Raw genomic sequence first — 16,823 nt, 5'->3', positions numbered from 1 at the left:
ACCAGCTCTGGCCCCCATCTAAACCACATAACAGCTACATTCTACTAATTCAATTCTTTAAATCGAGTATGCACAGATTTACCTAGATTCACACGAAGATGTTACAAGCAGATGTGAAAGTCATATCAAAACAAAAAGCAGGGATGCTGGTGTTAACACAGCTTTTGTGTAAAAACATTGCCAACAGAAGTAATAAGTGAGTTTATTCAAAATTGTAGGTGTGTGTTTTAAGTCACACAAATCTTTAGAAAAAATAAATATTTAGTTGTGAATGCTCCAGGGGATGTGTTGTCAGAGTTGGAGCAGTATACTGAAGCTGCCCTGGAGAAACTCTGGCCTCACAAAACTCATGAATGTCTCTACTGAGTTAGGACGGACAGCCTCTCAGAACTAACATGTAACACTGATGAGGTGTAATGTGTTATTTCAATGGGGGTTGTTATAAGCAAATCTCTAATAGGTAGAAAAGAATGTCTGATTTTCACATCCCGAATATTTTGGTACTATTCAGTTCAAATTCTCAACAGTAGGAGAAACTGTGTCCATGTAAGACCTGTCATTAAATTTCCCCACTTGGGACAATAAAGGTTATCTGAATTTCTCTGTATTCTATTCCAACAACTCTCCACCTATGAAAGGGTGGCCATGTTTGAACCAGAGGTAACTACGACAAATACTTGTCGTACTTACCTTGTCATACAAATGATAGTATTTGTATGACAAATACTGGCATCAGCAGGGACGATAAAACATGACCATGTTCCAAAAACATCATCTGCAGCCCAGAAGAGCTAAGGAGAGGAACACTGCTATTGATGTCCGACTTGTGTTTAGAATAGAATAGAATATACTTTATTGATCCCCAATGGGAAATTGTTTATTCGTTGACAAGCTACTCCATTTAGGGTGTTAAATATTAATACAAATATAACTGTAAGAGATGAAGTTTATAAAATATATATATACCTAATGATGTAAGTAATGTGTTTGTGTGTATACACACTTGGTGAGCAGTCCTACATGTAGATGCATTAGCCTCAGTACAAGCTGGTTATGCAAGGCTAAAAAGGGTTTCCCTTTCAAACAGTCACTCCTTCCCTGAATGTGGGGGAAAGATGTTTTAGACAAACATCTTTGTTTGTGATAGTAGGGAAACCATGAGGCCCAATGTCCCTGGGGCTCCATGCAGCTACCTAAATCCTCAACCCCCTCCTCCAAACTAACCCCCCTCACCTTCTGTCAGCCATATTATTCAGAACATTTCAGGAGTTTAGGCAGATTGTTGCAGCTTGGTACTGTGTGCATCTGAATCAAGTACAGAACTCTAAGCTGTTTGGGACAAACACTGAGATTTCGACAACAAATTAAGAAACCAACTTTAAAAACTAATAAAGCCCCGGCAAACGAAGTCCAGGTTCCTTTTAGTGCAGGATCTATGAGGAGGCAGAAAACTGATGTGAATTCACCAGATCTAATTTCATCAGCCTCTGAAATGAGCAGTGGACAAATCATAACAGTTGTTAATAGAGAAGGCTCAGCTTTTCCTGCTCTTTTTTCAGTTGAACCAAATAAAGAAGCCCCTTTATGAGCGTTTACGTGTTTTTAAGCTTTGTGACGAGGTCTAAATGCTAAAACCAAAACATCCAGCAGCTGGTAACATTAGCCTCAGAGGAGAGGAGCTGCTAATAATCATTTTATTAATGTGATTTTAATGCAGATGATTATTATAAAATGTGACTGAAGAACTTCAGACTGAATTAACCTCTTGAAAAAACTAAAATTTACTTTTAAAAAAAAAGGTCACATTTACATTTTGTCGGGGAACAACAATGAAAAGGATTTCTTCAGCCAGTACTGTAGGGGTTACGGGTCTTCTCCCAGCATGCTCTGCTCCTTGTACCCACAGGGAAACAGTCCGGGTTCTATGATCCTTATTCTTCTTTCCCTCTCACCCTCACTGTACTCTGCTGAGGCACAGCGGCCTACTTTCACAGAGTTCTCCTCTTAAATATAGAAACTCGCATAAACATCGCTGCGGCCCTCTGTGTAATGAAAACGGAGCCAAAATAAACCACATACACAACAGTAAAAATGATCATCTCTCTGCCGCCTACTGCCAATAGTGACTGCAGGTTTGCTTTTGCAGCATTTTTTGAGATTCACTCATTTCAAAGTAGCTTGTAGAATTTTTATTAATGGATTCGATTGCTTATTGGATGGAGATTAGATAGCAGATAGTTTGTAGTGATGTAACAATCAATCAGAGTGAATTGTGGCTCTGGATCACTTCACTTCTTTGCTATTTTATGTTGCTATTTCACAACAATCTTTTCATGATGTTACTTACTGTTTTCAGTATAAACCTATAGACGAACCATTTTCTACCAACTAGAGTGGGGAGACGTGGCCCATAAAAATTTGCGCAATATGTACTTTTTTGTACTGATCGGTTTCGATTCTTCTTCCAGGTCTTCAGCTTGCTCTGTTGTGTGATAACATTGAGAGCAGTGAACTGAATGCAAACTGAACTGTTCTTGGTTAATGCAGTTATCACCTGTAAAAATGGATATAATCAAATCCTTGAACTATAACAATGACAACATAAAACCCAGCATTAGCACCTGAAGCTGCTGTTCCTCTACAAAACTTCTAAATGAAGAAAACCAAAAATCCTGAAACTCGGCTACAGATGACATTTCCTTTATCTACTGCTCCCTGACTGCAGGCTGCCCCGCCCACAGATGCATGCTGGGTCAGCTCTTGGATTCCACGTGTCGTCCCCTGAATGTGTCAGGATTACCGTCTGGTGTGTGTGTGTGTATGTCTTTGTAGAAAGAATGAATATGACATTTACTACTGTCAAACATTTTGTGTGAAAACTGAGCTGATCTGAGTAACCATGGAAACAAATGCATCTTGAACCGCTCTCACGCTGATTACACAGACATGCAGCAAACAAGATCCAACTGAAGGAGCTGGCGGCGTCCATCACCTTAGATGGCATCTTGTTGAAACCCAAGTATAAAATGACGGCACCAAAATAACTGCACCAGGGAGGCTGCAAGCTGCGCTCTTCACTTTGATTTCTGCATCGTGTGTCCGCTCTAAGTGTGCTGTGGCCAGAAAGCTGACCTGGGGATTGACTGTTCTGTGTGACGTTCAGGGCTCTGGACAAACACTGGGCCACCATGTTTAATCCCTAACTCGCCGTCTGGTGGGGAACCACTGACTAGCTCAAAGGACAGAGGGCAGGGGAGGGTCACCGGCTCAACTTACTGAGGATCACATGCAGCCTTGAACTAAGGTTGCTTGCAAGTTAAGTCAGTCACATCAGCGTTTCTAACTTAAATATTTGTGTGGATATTGATTTAATAATGAATACAAAAGAAAATACACACGCTTTTCTAAAGTCTAGGCTAGTACGTGTAATACTGTGTACTACTCTGAGTAACTCTAGTATTAGGAGTAAATTCAGCTTTTATACTTTTGATTGGTCTCTTGTCATGAGGAAGTAGCTGTTTTACAGAATAATTACACATTACTAAAAATACTAAATTTGTCTAACTGATGCATTCCTGCACTGTGGTCTTTGGAGCTGCACAAGTACAGTCATGATGGAATACCTAACAGTCTGGGCCCTGTTCATGCTAGCTTGTTAGATGTTCAGGGAATATGCTGTCAATTAAACAGTTTCAATGAAACGCTTTTTTAAAATTATTATTATCTCCAATAGGTTTTCATCAAAATGAATGCTTACATTTACTGCTTAGCTAACCATTGCAGTAAATGTTTATTGCATTTACACACACACAAAAACAACTGCAAACGTTCAATCTGAAACAGTCTCAGAGTATAACGCTTCACATTCAAACTTATAGGGCAATTTTTCTGCCACAACTCTGCCACACATTTTCAGTCTGAAAGCAGGATTTCATGTTCTGTTTCAAACTGTATTACTTTTCCTAGCTGCCATGACACATAAAAATGTTTTTTTCAAGTTTCCCTGCTTTTTGTTTACTTCTGTCTTAGTTGTTCCTGTGTACCCTCTTCATCTTATCCCAGACTCAGACGAATTCAAGCAGTGTCCTTGAATTCGAACACGACTCATTGGCAAGTGAGCAGAGAGGTTTACAAGCGGACATTTGCTCCAAGCAGAGGCGAGTTTTGAGCGCGAGGAGAAAGTTTTGAGAAAGCACAGTGAATACACAATGAATACAGTACAAGCATTACAAGTTTTCAGAAGAAAAACATGAAATCCTGCTTTCAGACTGAAAATGTGTGCTCTCGAATTATGGCAGAAAAATTTCCCCACTACAAACTACCCATCAACACCCAGGTGATACAGCCAAATGCATTGGAACTACACTTAAGAGTAAATAAATAAATACATTAAATTAAAAATGTTTCTTCACTGCAAAATCTGTCAGTTTAATCACTCATAGCGTTTATCTAGTCAACATACTACTGCACAAATACAGATTTAGTCATCAAGTGCACAGCTGATAAAATGTGGTAACAAAAATAAGCCAATCAGACATATTCCCTAATGAAAAAAATATGTTTTACAAAGAAAAAAATAGATAAATAAAAAATAAACTCAACATGAGTGTACTGGAGGGCTTCTATATGTAGCTCTTTTTTTTTTTTACAATCATTTATTTTATTTCAGCATCTTCTGTTTACAGTTTTAAAACAGCGCTTTGACTTTCCCCTTTAATAATCAGTCTATAGTCCGAATACCTACACCTCTCCCAATAATTTTCATTCTGCGCAGTATGCTGAGGAATTCCTTATCGAACATTCTAATACTATATGTGAGAGTGTGGGTCTGTCCACGCACGTGTTAAACTAAGCAGAGAATTCCTGTTTGAGGGTCCCGCTGAGGGAAGTGCATGGGGTTAGCAGGCCTACTGCCCAGAGGGAAGGAATGTTACCTGATAAGTGGGTTAGTATTGCTGTCAAGACATGCTCTGCAAGATGGTAGGCTTCAGCTACCCATTCGTCTATAGCTTCCACATCACTGGAATACTTGCTGTCAGACGCACGGTTGGTTTGGGAACAAGGAGGTTTGGAGTCTGATGGCTGTGTAGGGCTAAAATCTGACTTTGGCTGACTCTTCTCTGAGACTTTATGCTGAGGATTCACACTCTCCTCCTTTTCCTCTTGGCTCTTGCCCAGATCTTTGAGAGCACTGATTGTAAGGTGTTCTTGTTCAAAATCCATCACCATGCTTGGAGAAGCCTTGGGGAGAGGAGAAGTCTTGTGGGGCTCAAGCTCCTGGTGGATACTGTCAGCTTCCTCATCCTGCTTTGATTTCAGACACTCTCTCATGAACTCCACAAAACTATCCATAGGCTCAGAAGGTGGGCTGCCACTGTCAGTTCTGTTGGGACTTCTTTTCATCTCATTTATGTTGTGACCAGTTTCAGGGTTATGCTGAATGTGTGTAGCTGATTTCTGAGATGGGAGCATGTTGTCATTTTCCACATTTTCTGAATTAGTGGTCTTCTTAATGACCTCCTGTTCAACAGTGCTGCTCACAGTCTCACTTTTGAAACAGGAATATGGGTTTTCAGGATAATCTTCTAAAGATGGCTGACTATCGGATTTGGGGATGTCATCACCATTCAGTGAAATGGCGCTGTCCAGATCCTGTTTGGCTTCAGCATCGTCATTCTGAGCTGGATTAGACAGAAAACGTTCCTTTGCATTGTTGAACTTCTTAACATCAGTGTGATCCAGGGAAGAGCTGATATCAAAGTCATAATCAAACGACTGTCTATCATAAATGTCATCCTGCATGAAGCTGGACATGGGAGGAGGAGTGGGTTTTATGTACGCCTCTTCTCCTGTTGAACTGCGATTTTCATTGACTGCAGGCTTATTGTAAGGAGCTGATTCTTGTGATGACGGATCAGTCATTGGGGGTTTGAACAGAATTTCCTGGGTTTCATCTGACCAATCATCATCATTGTCTGGAAAATCCACTTCTTCATTTTCAACAACAAATGGGGACTTTTCATTGCCAATTTCATTTGACATGGTCTGGGATTGGTCAGGCTGCAGGTCCGCTGAGTCCGTTGGATTGGGACAGACCTCTGATTTTAAGGCAGATGCCTTATTGTCTTTTTCAGAGCTAGAGTGGAGGAACTTGTGCTTTGGGGAGTATTCAGACTCAGAGTCCACAGGTGAGGAAGGAGGCGAGTAGCCTTCCATGAACTCCGTTTCTAACGGGCGTGCTCTGGGGCCTGTGTTTTCAGCACTCTGTGGGTCTGGTTCAGAGGTGTTTGGGGGTCCTGTGTCTGGGCCTTTTACTACCTCATAGTCATCATCATCTTCCTCTGCCTCAGGTTCCATCTCCTCTTCACTATAATTGGGCTCATCAGTCTCAATCACATTTATTGTTGGAACCTGCATTAGCTTTCTCTCAAGCCTTGGTGGAGGAGTCTCTTTCTCCTCAATGGAAAGATCAGCAGTGGTGCAGGGAGGGTTTGTGGTGTCATCATTAGAACTTTGATCCAAAGACTGAGATGGAGCAGACTCACATTCAGCTATATGATCTTCAATTACCGTATCGTCGGACTCTCCTGAACTGTCACCTTCATTTGCTTCTGGCTGTTCCAATTCGTCCGTCCAAATTGCTTTTTTCTCATCAGAAACATTCTGATGAACAGCAGAGCAAACTGTGGGGGATGACGGAGGAGATGTGGAACCAAACTCTGCAGGAGGTGCAGGGGAAGCTGTAATCACCAAATCTAGATTAGATGGATCCTCCACACTTGATTTTTCTTGATGATCCCACATGTAAGCTGTTGGCAAAAAGTTAACGTCAAATTCTTCAACCTCTGTTTTTTTGGATTCCCCATCAAGCTGATCGTTTTGTTTCGGAACTTCAACAGGACGATCCATGAAAGCATCAGGAACACCAGCAAAGGCAGCAGGCATATCCATGTCGATCCCCTTCACTGAGACTGTGTTAGTGCTTTTAATTAAACCAACAGTATCAAAATCTGGTACTGGAGGTAAGTGTGTCTTCATCCATTGCTCTGTCTCTTCAAAGTCAACAACTTGCTTCAGGTCTCCCAGGATTTCAAATGGTGAATCTGGTGACTCCTGATCAGCAGAATGTTCTGTTTTCTGAGGTGTCTGTATAATCTTTTCAGGAGGAAGTTTGGGAACTTCAGCTAGAGATTTGGGACCCTCAACTGCAGATTTGAGGGACTCTGCTGTAGATTTGGAGCCTTCAGTGGGAGATCTGGACCCCTCGGGTGTAGATTTTGACCCTTTGGTGGGAGATTGGGGCCCCTCGGTTGCAGACTTGGGTCCATCAGGGGCAGCTTTGGAGCCTTCTGTGGAAAATTTGGGCCCCTCGGGTGTAGATTTCTCATGATGTCGGTCCCTGAAATGAGTGAAAGTTCCATTGCCTCTAAAATCAGGTTCTTTCTTTTTGGCTGCAAGAGCTTCTAGTGCCTTTATACGTTCTGAAACGGGAGACACCTTTATTGGAGAATCCTGTTGTCCATCTGTTGGAGATGTGTCACTACTGTAACTACTGGGTGAGAATGAGCCTGGTTGGGAAGAAAACCGTAGCGATGTAGCTACACCTTCAGTGGACTTGTCAGAACTCTGGACCCCTCTCTTGTCTGCATCGTTATGAAGAGGTGGTAGTGAAGAGGACAAAAGTGGGGAGATTGAGTCACTACCACTAAGCTTCCATGCACTTCTATTACTACTAGGCTATGCCTTAAGGTAGCAGCCCAAGCATTCATGCATTGCATCATGACAATGTGAAAAAAAGAAAAGTCATAGTGATGGGTTTTTCAATCTTGCATGCTTCTCTTAACTACTTAGAATCTAAACTAAGCATCATGGAGCAGTCAATCTGGAAACTTATCTGATCTGTCCAGAGCAAAAGAAGGGAGAGGAAATAAATCTCACTAATGAACAGTGTAGCTATGCAATTATTTGCAGCAAATGTATGTAGCTAGATACAGTATAGTTGCAGGCTGAAACAGTTTCTTTTTGACTGTGTTTTGACTTTTGTTTAGCTTTGCTATGTAGTTAAAACAGAATGTCTGTAAAAACCGAAGCTTTACTAAGACATCCTCTGCCATACAGGGACTCAAAACATTAAGAGTGGCATGGATCACCTCATTAACAGTTACTTTATCATGTTTAACCTTTTAATCCATTTGCAAATATTAAATCTGCGTACATTCATACATAAAGTGTCAGAACATCCTGTCTAGACTAATGTGTAGATTTTATTTATGATGGTTCTGGTGCAAAATGTAGCATTTCTGCTGAATGTACACAGTGCAAATTTAGCAGCACAACACAATATTACTAGATTCTAAGAGACGATCACTGAAATCTGTCCAGTCAGCCATTTCAAAGAAATCCCTGCAAGCATGTTTGTCTTCATGAGTTGGTTTGTGGCACAGTATCACAACCTTCAACCAGCCCAATTTTTAAACAACTTCATCCTCAGATTAAAGTTAGTGGAAGTGACAAATGGGAGTGTATTTTTTGCACATTAAAAACCCCTCCGTTTATTGTTGACTAATATTATAAATAAATTAAAATTAGCTAAAAAGCAAAATGTTGGCCAACAATAGCATGTTGATTACAGGTGAACCGATTTATTGACCAGCCAATTTATCTGTGCCGATTTTCTTAATTTTGGGGAATCAGTGATTGGCCGATACTTACATGGGAAGCTGATCTTATCCTCTGATCTCATCTACCTCAGCAAAGGTCTAAAAATCAACCACTGTCCTCTTCTGCTCTGCTGTGAGTTGACTGACAAATCCACCCATCAGGACATGTCTGCACAGCTACTTATCTAGTGATTATTTACAACAAAACAAAATCAGCTCCAGGTCGTGATATAAAGGTCCAATTTATATCCTAAACCTTAATCCAATTAAATATCCAATACTGATAATTCATCAAATTTATTTTAATACAGATCAATCAAACTTAAATTACTGTCGAGTTTTATGCAATTGTAATATAACACAGTCATGTTCAGTCCATTACATTGTGCCAAATAGTAAAAAAGGAAACTTCGTTTCTTCATATGATGTTTTACCAACATCAACCCAAGTCAGATGGGATAAACAGAAAGTCAGTGATTGATTTGCTAAGCTGGCAGCTATTTAGCTTTCAGACATAGGTCATCTTTACATTTTTCTATTTGCTTTCCTGAGGAAACCATGATATGGGGGTGGAGGTGCTCTAGTTATATACAAAAGGGCTGACTGTATTTTATTTGATCATTTTTGGGACCAGGTTAGCAGGCCAAGCATTAGAAATAAACCAGGTCAAATTGCCATGACAAAATATATTTACCAGACAGACGAATTGTTTTGAAAAATAAAGTATGTAGCACAATTAGCAATGCTAAGGAGATTTGGGGTCCTTGGTTTGTAACGTTTATATGTGGCCCAATTGTCCAGCACAAACATGAACTACCCGTGTATGTGCAGACATGGAGCACAACTGACTGCTTCACTTTGTCTTGAATTGGACCGCCACCTCCTCTGCTTCACAATACAATGCCTTGTTCAAACTAGGCCACAAGCACGGACTTTCCATCTGACCAACAGTGTTGTAGTTTTTGGCTCTGTACTTGTAAACACATTCCCAAACAGTTAGTCCTGTGACAATACATTCACAGCACCGGAGCTATTTAACCAAAGATAGTAATAAGTCAGGATTTTCTTCAAAAACAAGGTTGAGCAGAATCACTCAGTAACTGGGCACATTAAGAAGCTGACTAGTTCATCAACTGCAAGCATATTTAAGAGTAAAGAAAGCCTTTATCTACCTCCAGATTATCCTCCTCCAAAACGCACAAAAGTATTTTCATCTCCATTTGTGGTACACCAATCAATTGATCAATGATTAAAATCAGCCAATACTGATATGCTAATAGTTAGAGAAAACTCAGGTTACTTCAGCTTATCTGTGGCCTATGTTCAAAAAGAACTTTAAACTGTTGGAACTATGATGAAACAATTCAGCTGTTTGGTTTTTTGAAGCAAGGTTCTGTGATGTTATCGTCAGTAACAGTCCCTTACCTGTAGAAGAAATGCATAATGTCATCTTCAGCTTTTAGGGAGTGAAATAAATGTTGAGAGCTGGGAGCTAACAAGCCAGTCAGACATGTTCAGTCAGTTTTAGCCGAATTTAGTTTAAAAAAATTAATAAAAAAAGCTCGAAAAGAAAGTCCTGACATTAACAGGAGCAGAAACAATTTCACTGCCAGATCGACCACTAATCAGTTTGTTCAGGTTCTGCCAAGAACAACATAAACCTTTGAACTTTGCATTAGCTGTGCTGCAGCACTGAAGATGGTATGCTCTGGTACTTTCAAGGTGTCAAGTCAGCAGTGGGTCTCCTTAGCTTGTTAACTTCAACCACTCTGTTCCAATTTTCTAAGATAGTTAAGGGAACCATTACTGATTTCTTCAGAAGACAGAAACTTACTTAAAACAAACAGCAAAAACAAAAAAAAAACAGAATCAGGACTAACCCTTTAAAACCATGACATGCCATTAAGATCCTTTTTTTGTGTTTTTTCCTTTTAACCCTCTAAAACCATGACATGCCACCTGTATGCCAAAAGATATTTGTAAAGAAAATTTTGCGAACTAGACTAACACTTTCTGTTATGCAGCGTTACTTTTTGGGCAGGACACAAACCCAGATCCCATGATGCAGTGCATAATGCCGAAGCGTTTAACTAGCTACTCAGAAATGGAACAAAGAATTCCATCTTTTCTAAATGGAAGAATTTACACTCCCTGATTAAATGATTGACCAATATACTGACCAATATACATTTCTGCTGTGATTGTGACCAAACTGTCTTTACAAAAGCTAAAATATGTTGAAGCACTGTTGCTACATCCCTGAGAGGACCTGGTGAAGTTGACCAACTGCAAGTTGTCCCATCTACTTGTTTTGATGTTGCTTTACCCATACAGGACAGGAAAATATCAAAATAGGTTGTTTGATATTCAAACTGACCCATTTACATTTGGCTATATGACTGGTTTACATTGCTATTGCCAAGCCACATGATTATGTCAAAACTTTATTTCTGAAATACTTCTTAGTTTTTAAAATCAGTTAAATTCAACAAGATGGTGCCTTTCTGGAGTGCTATCCACAGCTTTACTGTGGCTTAAAAAACATGGCAGCTCTAGAATGGCAACAATGCACAGGTCAAAAAGAGGCTGTTAAAAAAAAAGCAGAACTATACAAAGAAAACCTACTTTGAATGTTTTATGGTTTAAGACATGCACAAACCCTACTGAGCCATAAGCAACTACGAGGATGCAACATGAGTGAGGAGCAACAGGCAATGGAAGGCCCGGACCACTAGGTGGTGGATGATATCTCCAGTGCCACTCGTCCTCTGGAGACACAGCTGATGCTGGGGGAGGGGGATTCAGATACTAGGGCAGCTGGAAGGTAGAACCAACCTCCCGGGACACAAACCTGATCTACTTTTAGGTTTCTGCACACAATGTGAACTTGAACTTCTCTGCTTTCTTAAAATAAGGTAGCAATCTTGGGATTATCCTGAACTTGCAGTCAGTGATGCTGACCTAAATAATGCCTGCTAGCAGCTGGTAAACTGTAATGGATTAGGCTCCTGGCATCACAAGAAGCCAAGTTTTCCAGGTGTAATGCTCAGGGTCTAAAGACTGGAGATGGGTGAGCCATCAGTTGGACAGAGAAGGTAATGACTGCTGCTGGTTTGAAAAAAAAATGTTTAAAGACATGTTACAAAGATAAAGTTGTTTAACAGACATAAAATTTTTAAAGGCTTTTTGGTAGAGCTACTGCAGCTCAAGACACAGCCATGCATAGAGGCATATCTTGCAAGCCTAAAAATAAACAGCCAATGAAACCTGTCAAAGGTCGAGCTGGCTGTTTTGGGCACTAGCCGGGAAGGTTACATATCTGGTTGCAACAGAGAAGAGACGTTGCAAAAATGACCAGAACTGCAAGTCCCTGAAGAGTTGGAGAAACATTGCTATCTGGTCAACTAGAGTTAAGCGTCAGCAGTGCTGGAAACATAGGTGAAAAACCAGAAAGAGGGGTCGGTAAGGACTAGTTGAGGTAAGAAGGCAGCTGTGACCAGGATGGGAGCCGCTATTTTTAACAAACTGCTTTGGGGCATTTTTATACACAGCCTTACGAGCAGGAGAGGGGCACTAGATAGAAGGATGGAGAGCAGTAAAGCAACAGGCCAGCAAAAAAAAAAACAATATCGAGGAATAGAGCAGGTGAGCAGCATTAAAGAATCCATACACTTGCCTTGAGGAGACTGAATGAGAGATACAGGCGAAGAGGAAAGAAAGGAATCTGAAAAGATGGGAAAGAAAGGACAGAAGAATGATCATACTAGAAGAAAAGAACTTCTTGCTGCTGAAACCCATCCAAATAAAAACATTCAAATCAAGAGGGAGAAGTTAACTTATTCAATGTTAACTAAATGCTCTAGAACTTAAATCTAAGAGTGAAAGAGTAATGTTAAACAAAAACCATCCATGCATTTGTTTCTTATCTAGTAAATGCAAAAACCAACCCTGTACATATAAGATAAGGACAAAACCAACTGCTCTTCTTTTACAGTTTATATCACTAGTACAAAACGCAAGACAATGTTCCTGGTGAACGTCAGAATGTTGGTGGAATTCTGAGGTTTTTACATGATATCTGAGGTGAAAAGAAATTAAAAGTGAAAGGAAATAAGAATATTGCCATTTTTCCCCTTAAGACAAACAAGGAAAAAGTTTACAAAGCATTAGACTCAAAGCTGCAAAACAGGAGATGCATAATGACAGATGGAAAAGCTGGAATTATGTTGAGGAGGAAAGGGAAGACAATCTTCAATAAACCTGACCATATCTAAGGGATAAAAACTATAGTTTTCAATTCTGGTGAATGTAGTCAGAGATCATAAAAACCACCAGCTGATGGATACTGTCTGTTACCCAACCATACAAGACATTATCCAGACTCTAATTATTACTGAGGCAGCCACTAATTCAGCACTTTGTTTTAACACCATGCTTTCTTGCATGAAACTGTTCAATAGAGAAACCATGTGGACCATCCTCAAGAAGAAGTCCAACACCACACCTCCTGTCAATATGAAAAGGAAGCCATTAGGTTTGTAGAACTGTCCTCTGTCTGAAGGTTGGCAACTGTGGGAATTTTTCTCCTAACAGACAGGGTGTGGTGTTGCCCATCGTGTTGCTCAGCTCAAGTGGGAGTTAGCACAGGCTGGGCAGGTTAAGCCTGGAGCAACAACATTCCTTCAATCAAATTCAGCAAACCGCTCCTTCACTTTCTACCCACAATGCAACGTCTCAACCTTATATGTGAGAGGCAAAGCAAAGACAGGCACAACTCCATTAATTATGTTCGAACCACTTCTTGCTCGTGGTGTGTTCAGTTTACAAATGTTGTCAAGACTGACTTTTAAATTCTGATGGGCAGAAAACATGTTAGACAGTGACAGGCGTCCTGTTACTGGCTGTTAACTGCAGCATCATGTTGTCTGACATTTCCCTGACACCCTACAGAGTCCAGCTGTGGATTGTCTGACAGGATTCGTCAGCTCTTGGTCGACAGCGGCTGTTCTCATGGACTACTTCACTTCAAATATTAAAACAAACCTCTGCCATACATTCTGAATAATTGTCGTACGATATGTTTGCATAATTCCCAGTGTCACAACTCTTCTAACAAGTACTTGATTCCTTCTGTAGACAACAAAAATGCATCTTACAGTTTTCAGTTTGACCAGTGAGAAAAAGAAAGAATTTTTGAGTTTCTGAAAAGTCAGGAAAAGCACCATCAGTAAGTGGCTGGGACACTCTAGTAACACTCTTCAGAGTGAACATTGTTGTTGAGGGGGAAAAGGGTGTAAGAAACTAAAGGAAGGGAACTTCTCTCACACACCATGTGATGTTGCCATTTAAATGATGAGCCTTCAGCACAGGAAACCCTCAATACAGACAATATTTTAAAATATTGAAATTTAAGCATTAGCTTTTTCTTTTTAAATTTCAAGTTGGACGATGTTGATTGGATCCTGTAAGGGGAAAAAAAGCAGCTTTGTTACTTCAGGGTGATTTGAAAAATACATCACTTTATTTTGAATACTGGTACATTTTTAATTCAACTTGGAAGTAGAAAAAGTTATTCAGAATATTAGCAGAATAATCTAACATTTGTACTGCTAGATAAAAACTCAATGTGCCTCTAATTCAGTTCATGCTTTACCCAAGTGAATGAAAAAAACATTGTTTGACATAAATTTACTATGCAAAGTAATAAAATGCTTGCTGAAACTAGATCTAGTCCCATTTTAGCATACCTGAGGTTTTTCTTTTAAAAACCCACCATATGTATGTTTGCAGGATAAAACTTATACCCTGACCTAGAAAACTGGCTATTTAGAAATGAGTCATTCACAGAATCAGGAAATATTTGTTTATTATATTACAGAAGTCTATTTTGAGGAAAGTGATGAGCAAGAACTGGGTGAAATGGACCAGATTTCTATTTTCTGTTGGCTTTAGTCTTTGATCATGACCATTCATCCTGCCTGCTGAGATCTGCTGGTTTATTAAACAGCACTGTTGTGTGGTAAGTCAGTTATGGAAAATGTATTTGTCACTGGGGCCTTCCAGTAGGCATCCACAGCGTACTGTAGAAACAAAAGGGAGTGTGAATGCAGGGCCCCATCTCCTGCCATTCCTGTAGATCCTCCATTCGGCTTTGTGACCTCAGTGACATGATGCGCTCCAGCATGGACTGCAGAGAGGAGGGTCAGCTTGGCAACACATGAAGAGATGGAGGAGCTGGTTCATTAACCAGAATAATGACCAATCAAAAAGGAAAGTAATGAGCGAGTGTGGATGGGAAGCTTTGGGAAAGACGATCAAACTGAAAACTAAAATCATAAACTATTATTGAAACGTTTTTTCCACATGAACAAAAGAGAGGAGCCAATCAAGCAGGAACCGGCAATATCTACAACATCTGAGAGTTTTACTAATACAATTTTCTTAAACAACTTACAAGATAAGGAGATTTACTAAATCTGATAAAACACAGTGATACACTAACAGCCTATCTGATGTAATGTAGTTTGAGAAATGAGGGCCTGATTAGGAAGTGTGCCACTTCCTTGGTGACTGCTGTCATTGGCTCATACGGAGACTGCTGGAAATGTGAGGGCCAAGCCATCTGGTAGTTGGACTAAAACTAAACCTAGTAAAGATCACCATGAGGAACCAGTCACTGGTTGGTCCAAGTCATACACAACACCACAGCAAGGTCTCTGGCAAAAAGAATAGCTCTGCTTTGAACCAATACGAGCAATATAGAGGAGCTGATGGTGGAATTCACACCCGTTGAAGCAGATCAATAATCACTGCTGAATAAACAGGAGGAAGCACGTGTCAAAAATTAGAAAATTGTCAAATTCACTTCTATCATTGACTTGCAGCATTCACTCTTCCTGTGCGAGAACGTAGTGACAGTCACGTGTGTTGAGTCGCTGAATTAGCAGCAATCCCTCATACCGAGAATGAACATATAGCGAAAAACTCCAGAAGAAACAGATGAACTCATACGGGGTTATTTTAGTTGAATATTTTTGTCCCTCGTATCAAAAAGTGAAACTCATATTGATTCATTACACACAGAGTGAAACATTTGAAGCATTTATTTAATGTGCCTTGATGGTTATGGCTTAGAGATTCAGTGTGAACAGTAATGCCAGAATTATGAAAAGTATGCTCGCTACTATGCACTCAATATTTATTTTATTTTCTTCCTTTTTATTTTGCATCAATGCAGCATGGCATGAGGTAGGATGTCAGCCTTCAGGTCAGATGCACTGTTGGTTCTTGTGTTTTCCGTAGGTTCTCTACGGAGTTCAACCCGGCCCGTACAGCACAGGAACACCATGGTCACAATTTATTTATTTTTTTCTGATGTAGCTACCAACCTAGTCATGCAGATGGCTTCTACAAACATCTGAGAGAATGGGTCACTATCAGGAGTTCAGTGGACTCTGTTGTTGTACAAAGTCATAACATTTCCTCACTAACAAATATTTTACAGCCAATCTTTAGAGGTATTATAACAAAAATGGAAGGAAGTGAGAACAACAGCAACACAGCCAAGGAAGACATGTTTCAGGTCTGCTATAAAACAGGACAGTTATTCAAATAACATGAGTGATAGTGGTTGCAAAGCTCAGGCCTTCCCTCATATTAACACAAACCATCTACTGTACAGAGCCATTTTACATGAAAATATGATGCAATAACAGAGGGGGCGGTTTTAAGAAGAAAGGAAAAAAGAAAACAGGCCTGCAGGTGTAGACATTCACATTCAGAGTGCAGAGTGGTAGAACACAGGAGAAAAAAAACACAAAGCAGCACATTTGAACCTAATTAAAAAAAAAGCATGAATAAAATTAATAAATTAATAGAAGGCAAAAATATATTCTGTAGCAAAATGTTACAATTTGGAGGTTAAAGGGAAAAAACAAAGGGATGGTTTGTATTTCTTTACCAACTGCAGAGCCCAACTAAAATGATTCAAATAAAGAAAACTGGAACCATGGACAGAAATCAGCAGTCTGTTCGGATCTTTTTGAAATCTAGAGAAAGCCGTTCATTCTCTACATGAACTGCAGACCACACTGACAGTTGTTACATGTTTGTGTAACAACAATTCATACTAATCAGTAATAGAATGTCCTATTACTAAGCATA

At 39.9% G+C, this 16,823-nt stretch overlaps 1 protein-coding gene across 3 annotated transcripts in view; it reads right to left on the bottom strand.

Moving 5' to 3' along the window:
• Nucleotides 1-16,823, bottom strand: part of rtn3 (reticulon 3) — a 28,095-nt gene that overhangs the window by 8,385 nt on the left and 2,887 nt on the right. Inside the window, exons 2-3 of one of the 3 annotated variants that reach the window (XM_023345602.1) lie at nt 12,337-12,384; nt 4,935-7,643 (exon numbers count right to left, since the gene is read on the bottom strand). The exons of 1 other annotated variant lie outside the window; for it this stretch is intronic. In XM_023345602.1, coding sequence (XP_023201370.1) covers nt 4,935-7,643; nt 12,337-12,384 — 2,757 coding nt within the window. The remainder of the gene's footprint in view (nt 1-4,934; nt 7,644-12,336; nt 12,385-16,823) is intronic. One more of the 3 variants, XM_014472076.2, reaches the window with a different exon arrangement.

The sequence above is a fragment of the Xiphophorus maculatus genome, chromosome 14, assembly GCF_002775205.1.
Source record: "Xiphophorus maculatus strain JP 163 A chromosome 14, X_maculatus-5.0-male, whole genome shotgun sequence".
Classification (NCBI taxonomy): domain Eukaryota; kingdom Metazoa; phylum Chordata; class Actinopteri; order Cyprinodontiformes; family Poeciliidae; genus Xiphophorus; species Xiphophorus maculatus.
Note: the sequence above shows the minus strand (reverse complement) of the source record. Positions and strands in the feature narration are given on the sequence as shown.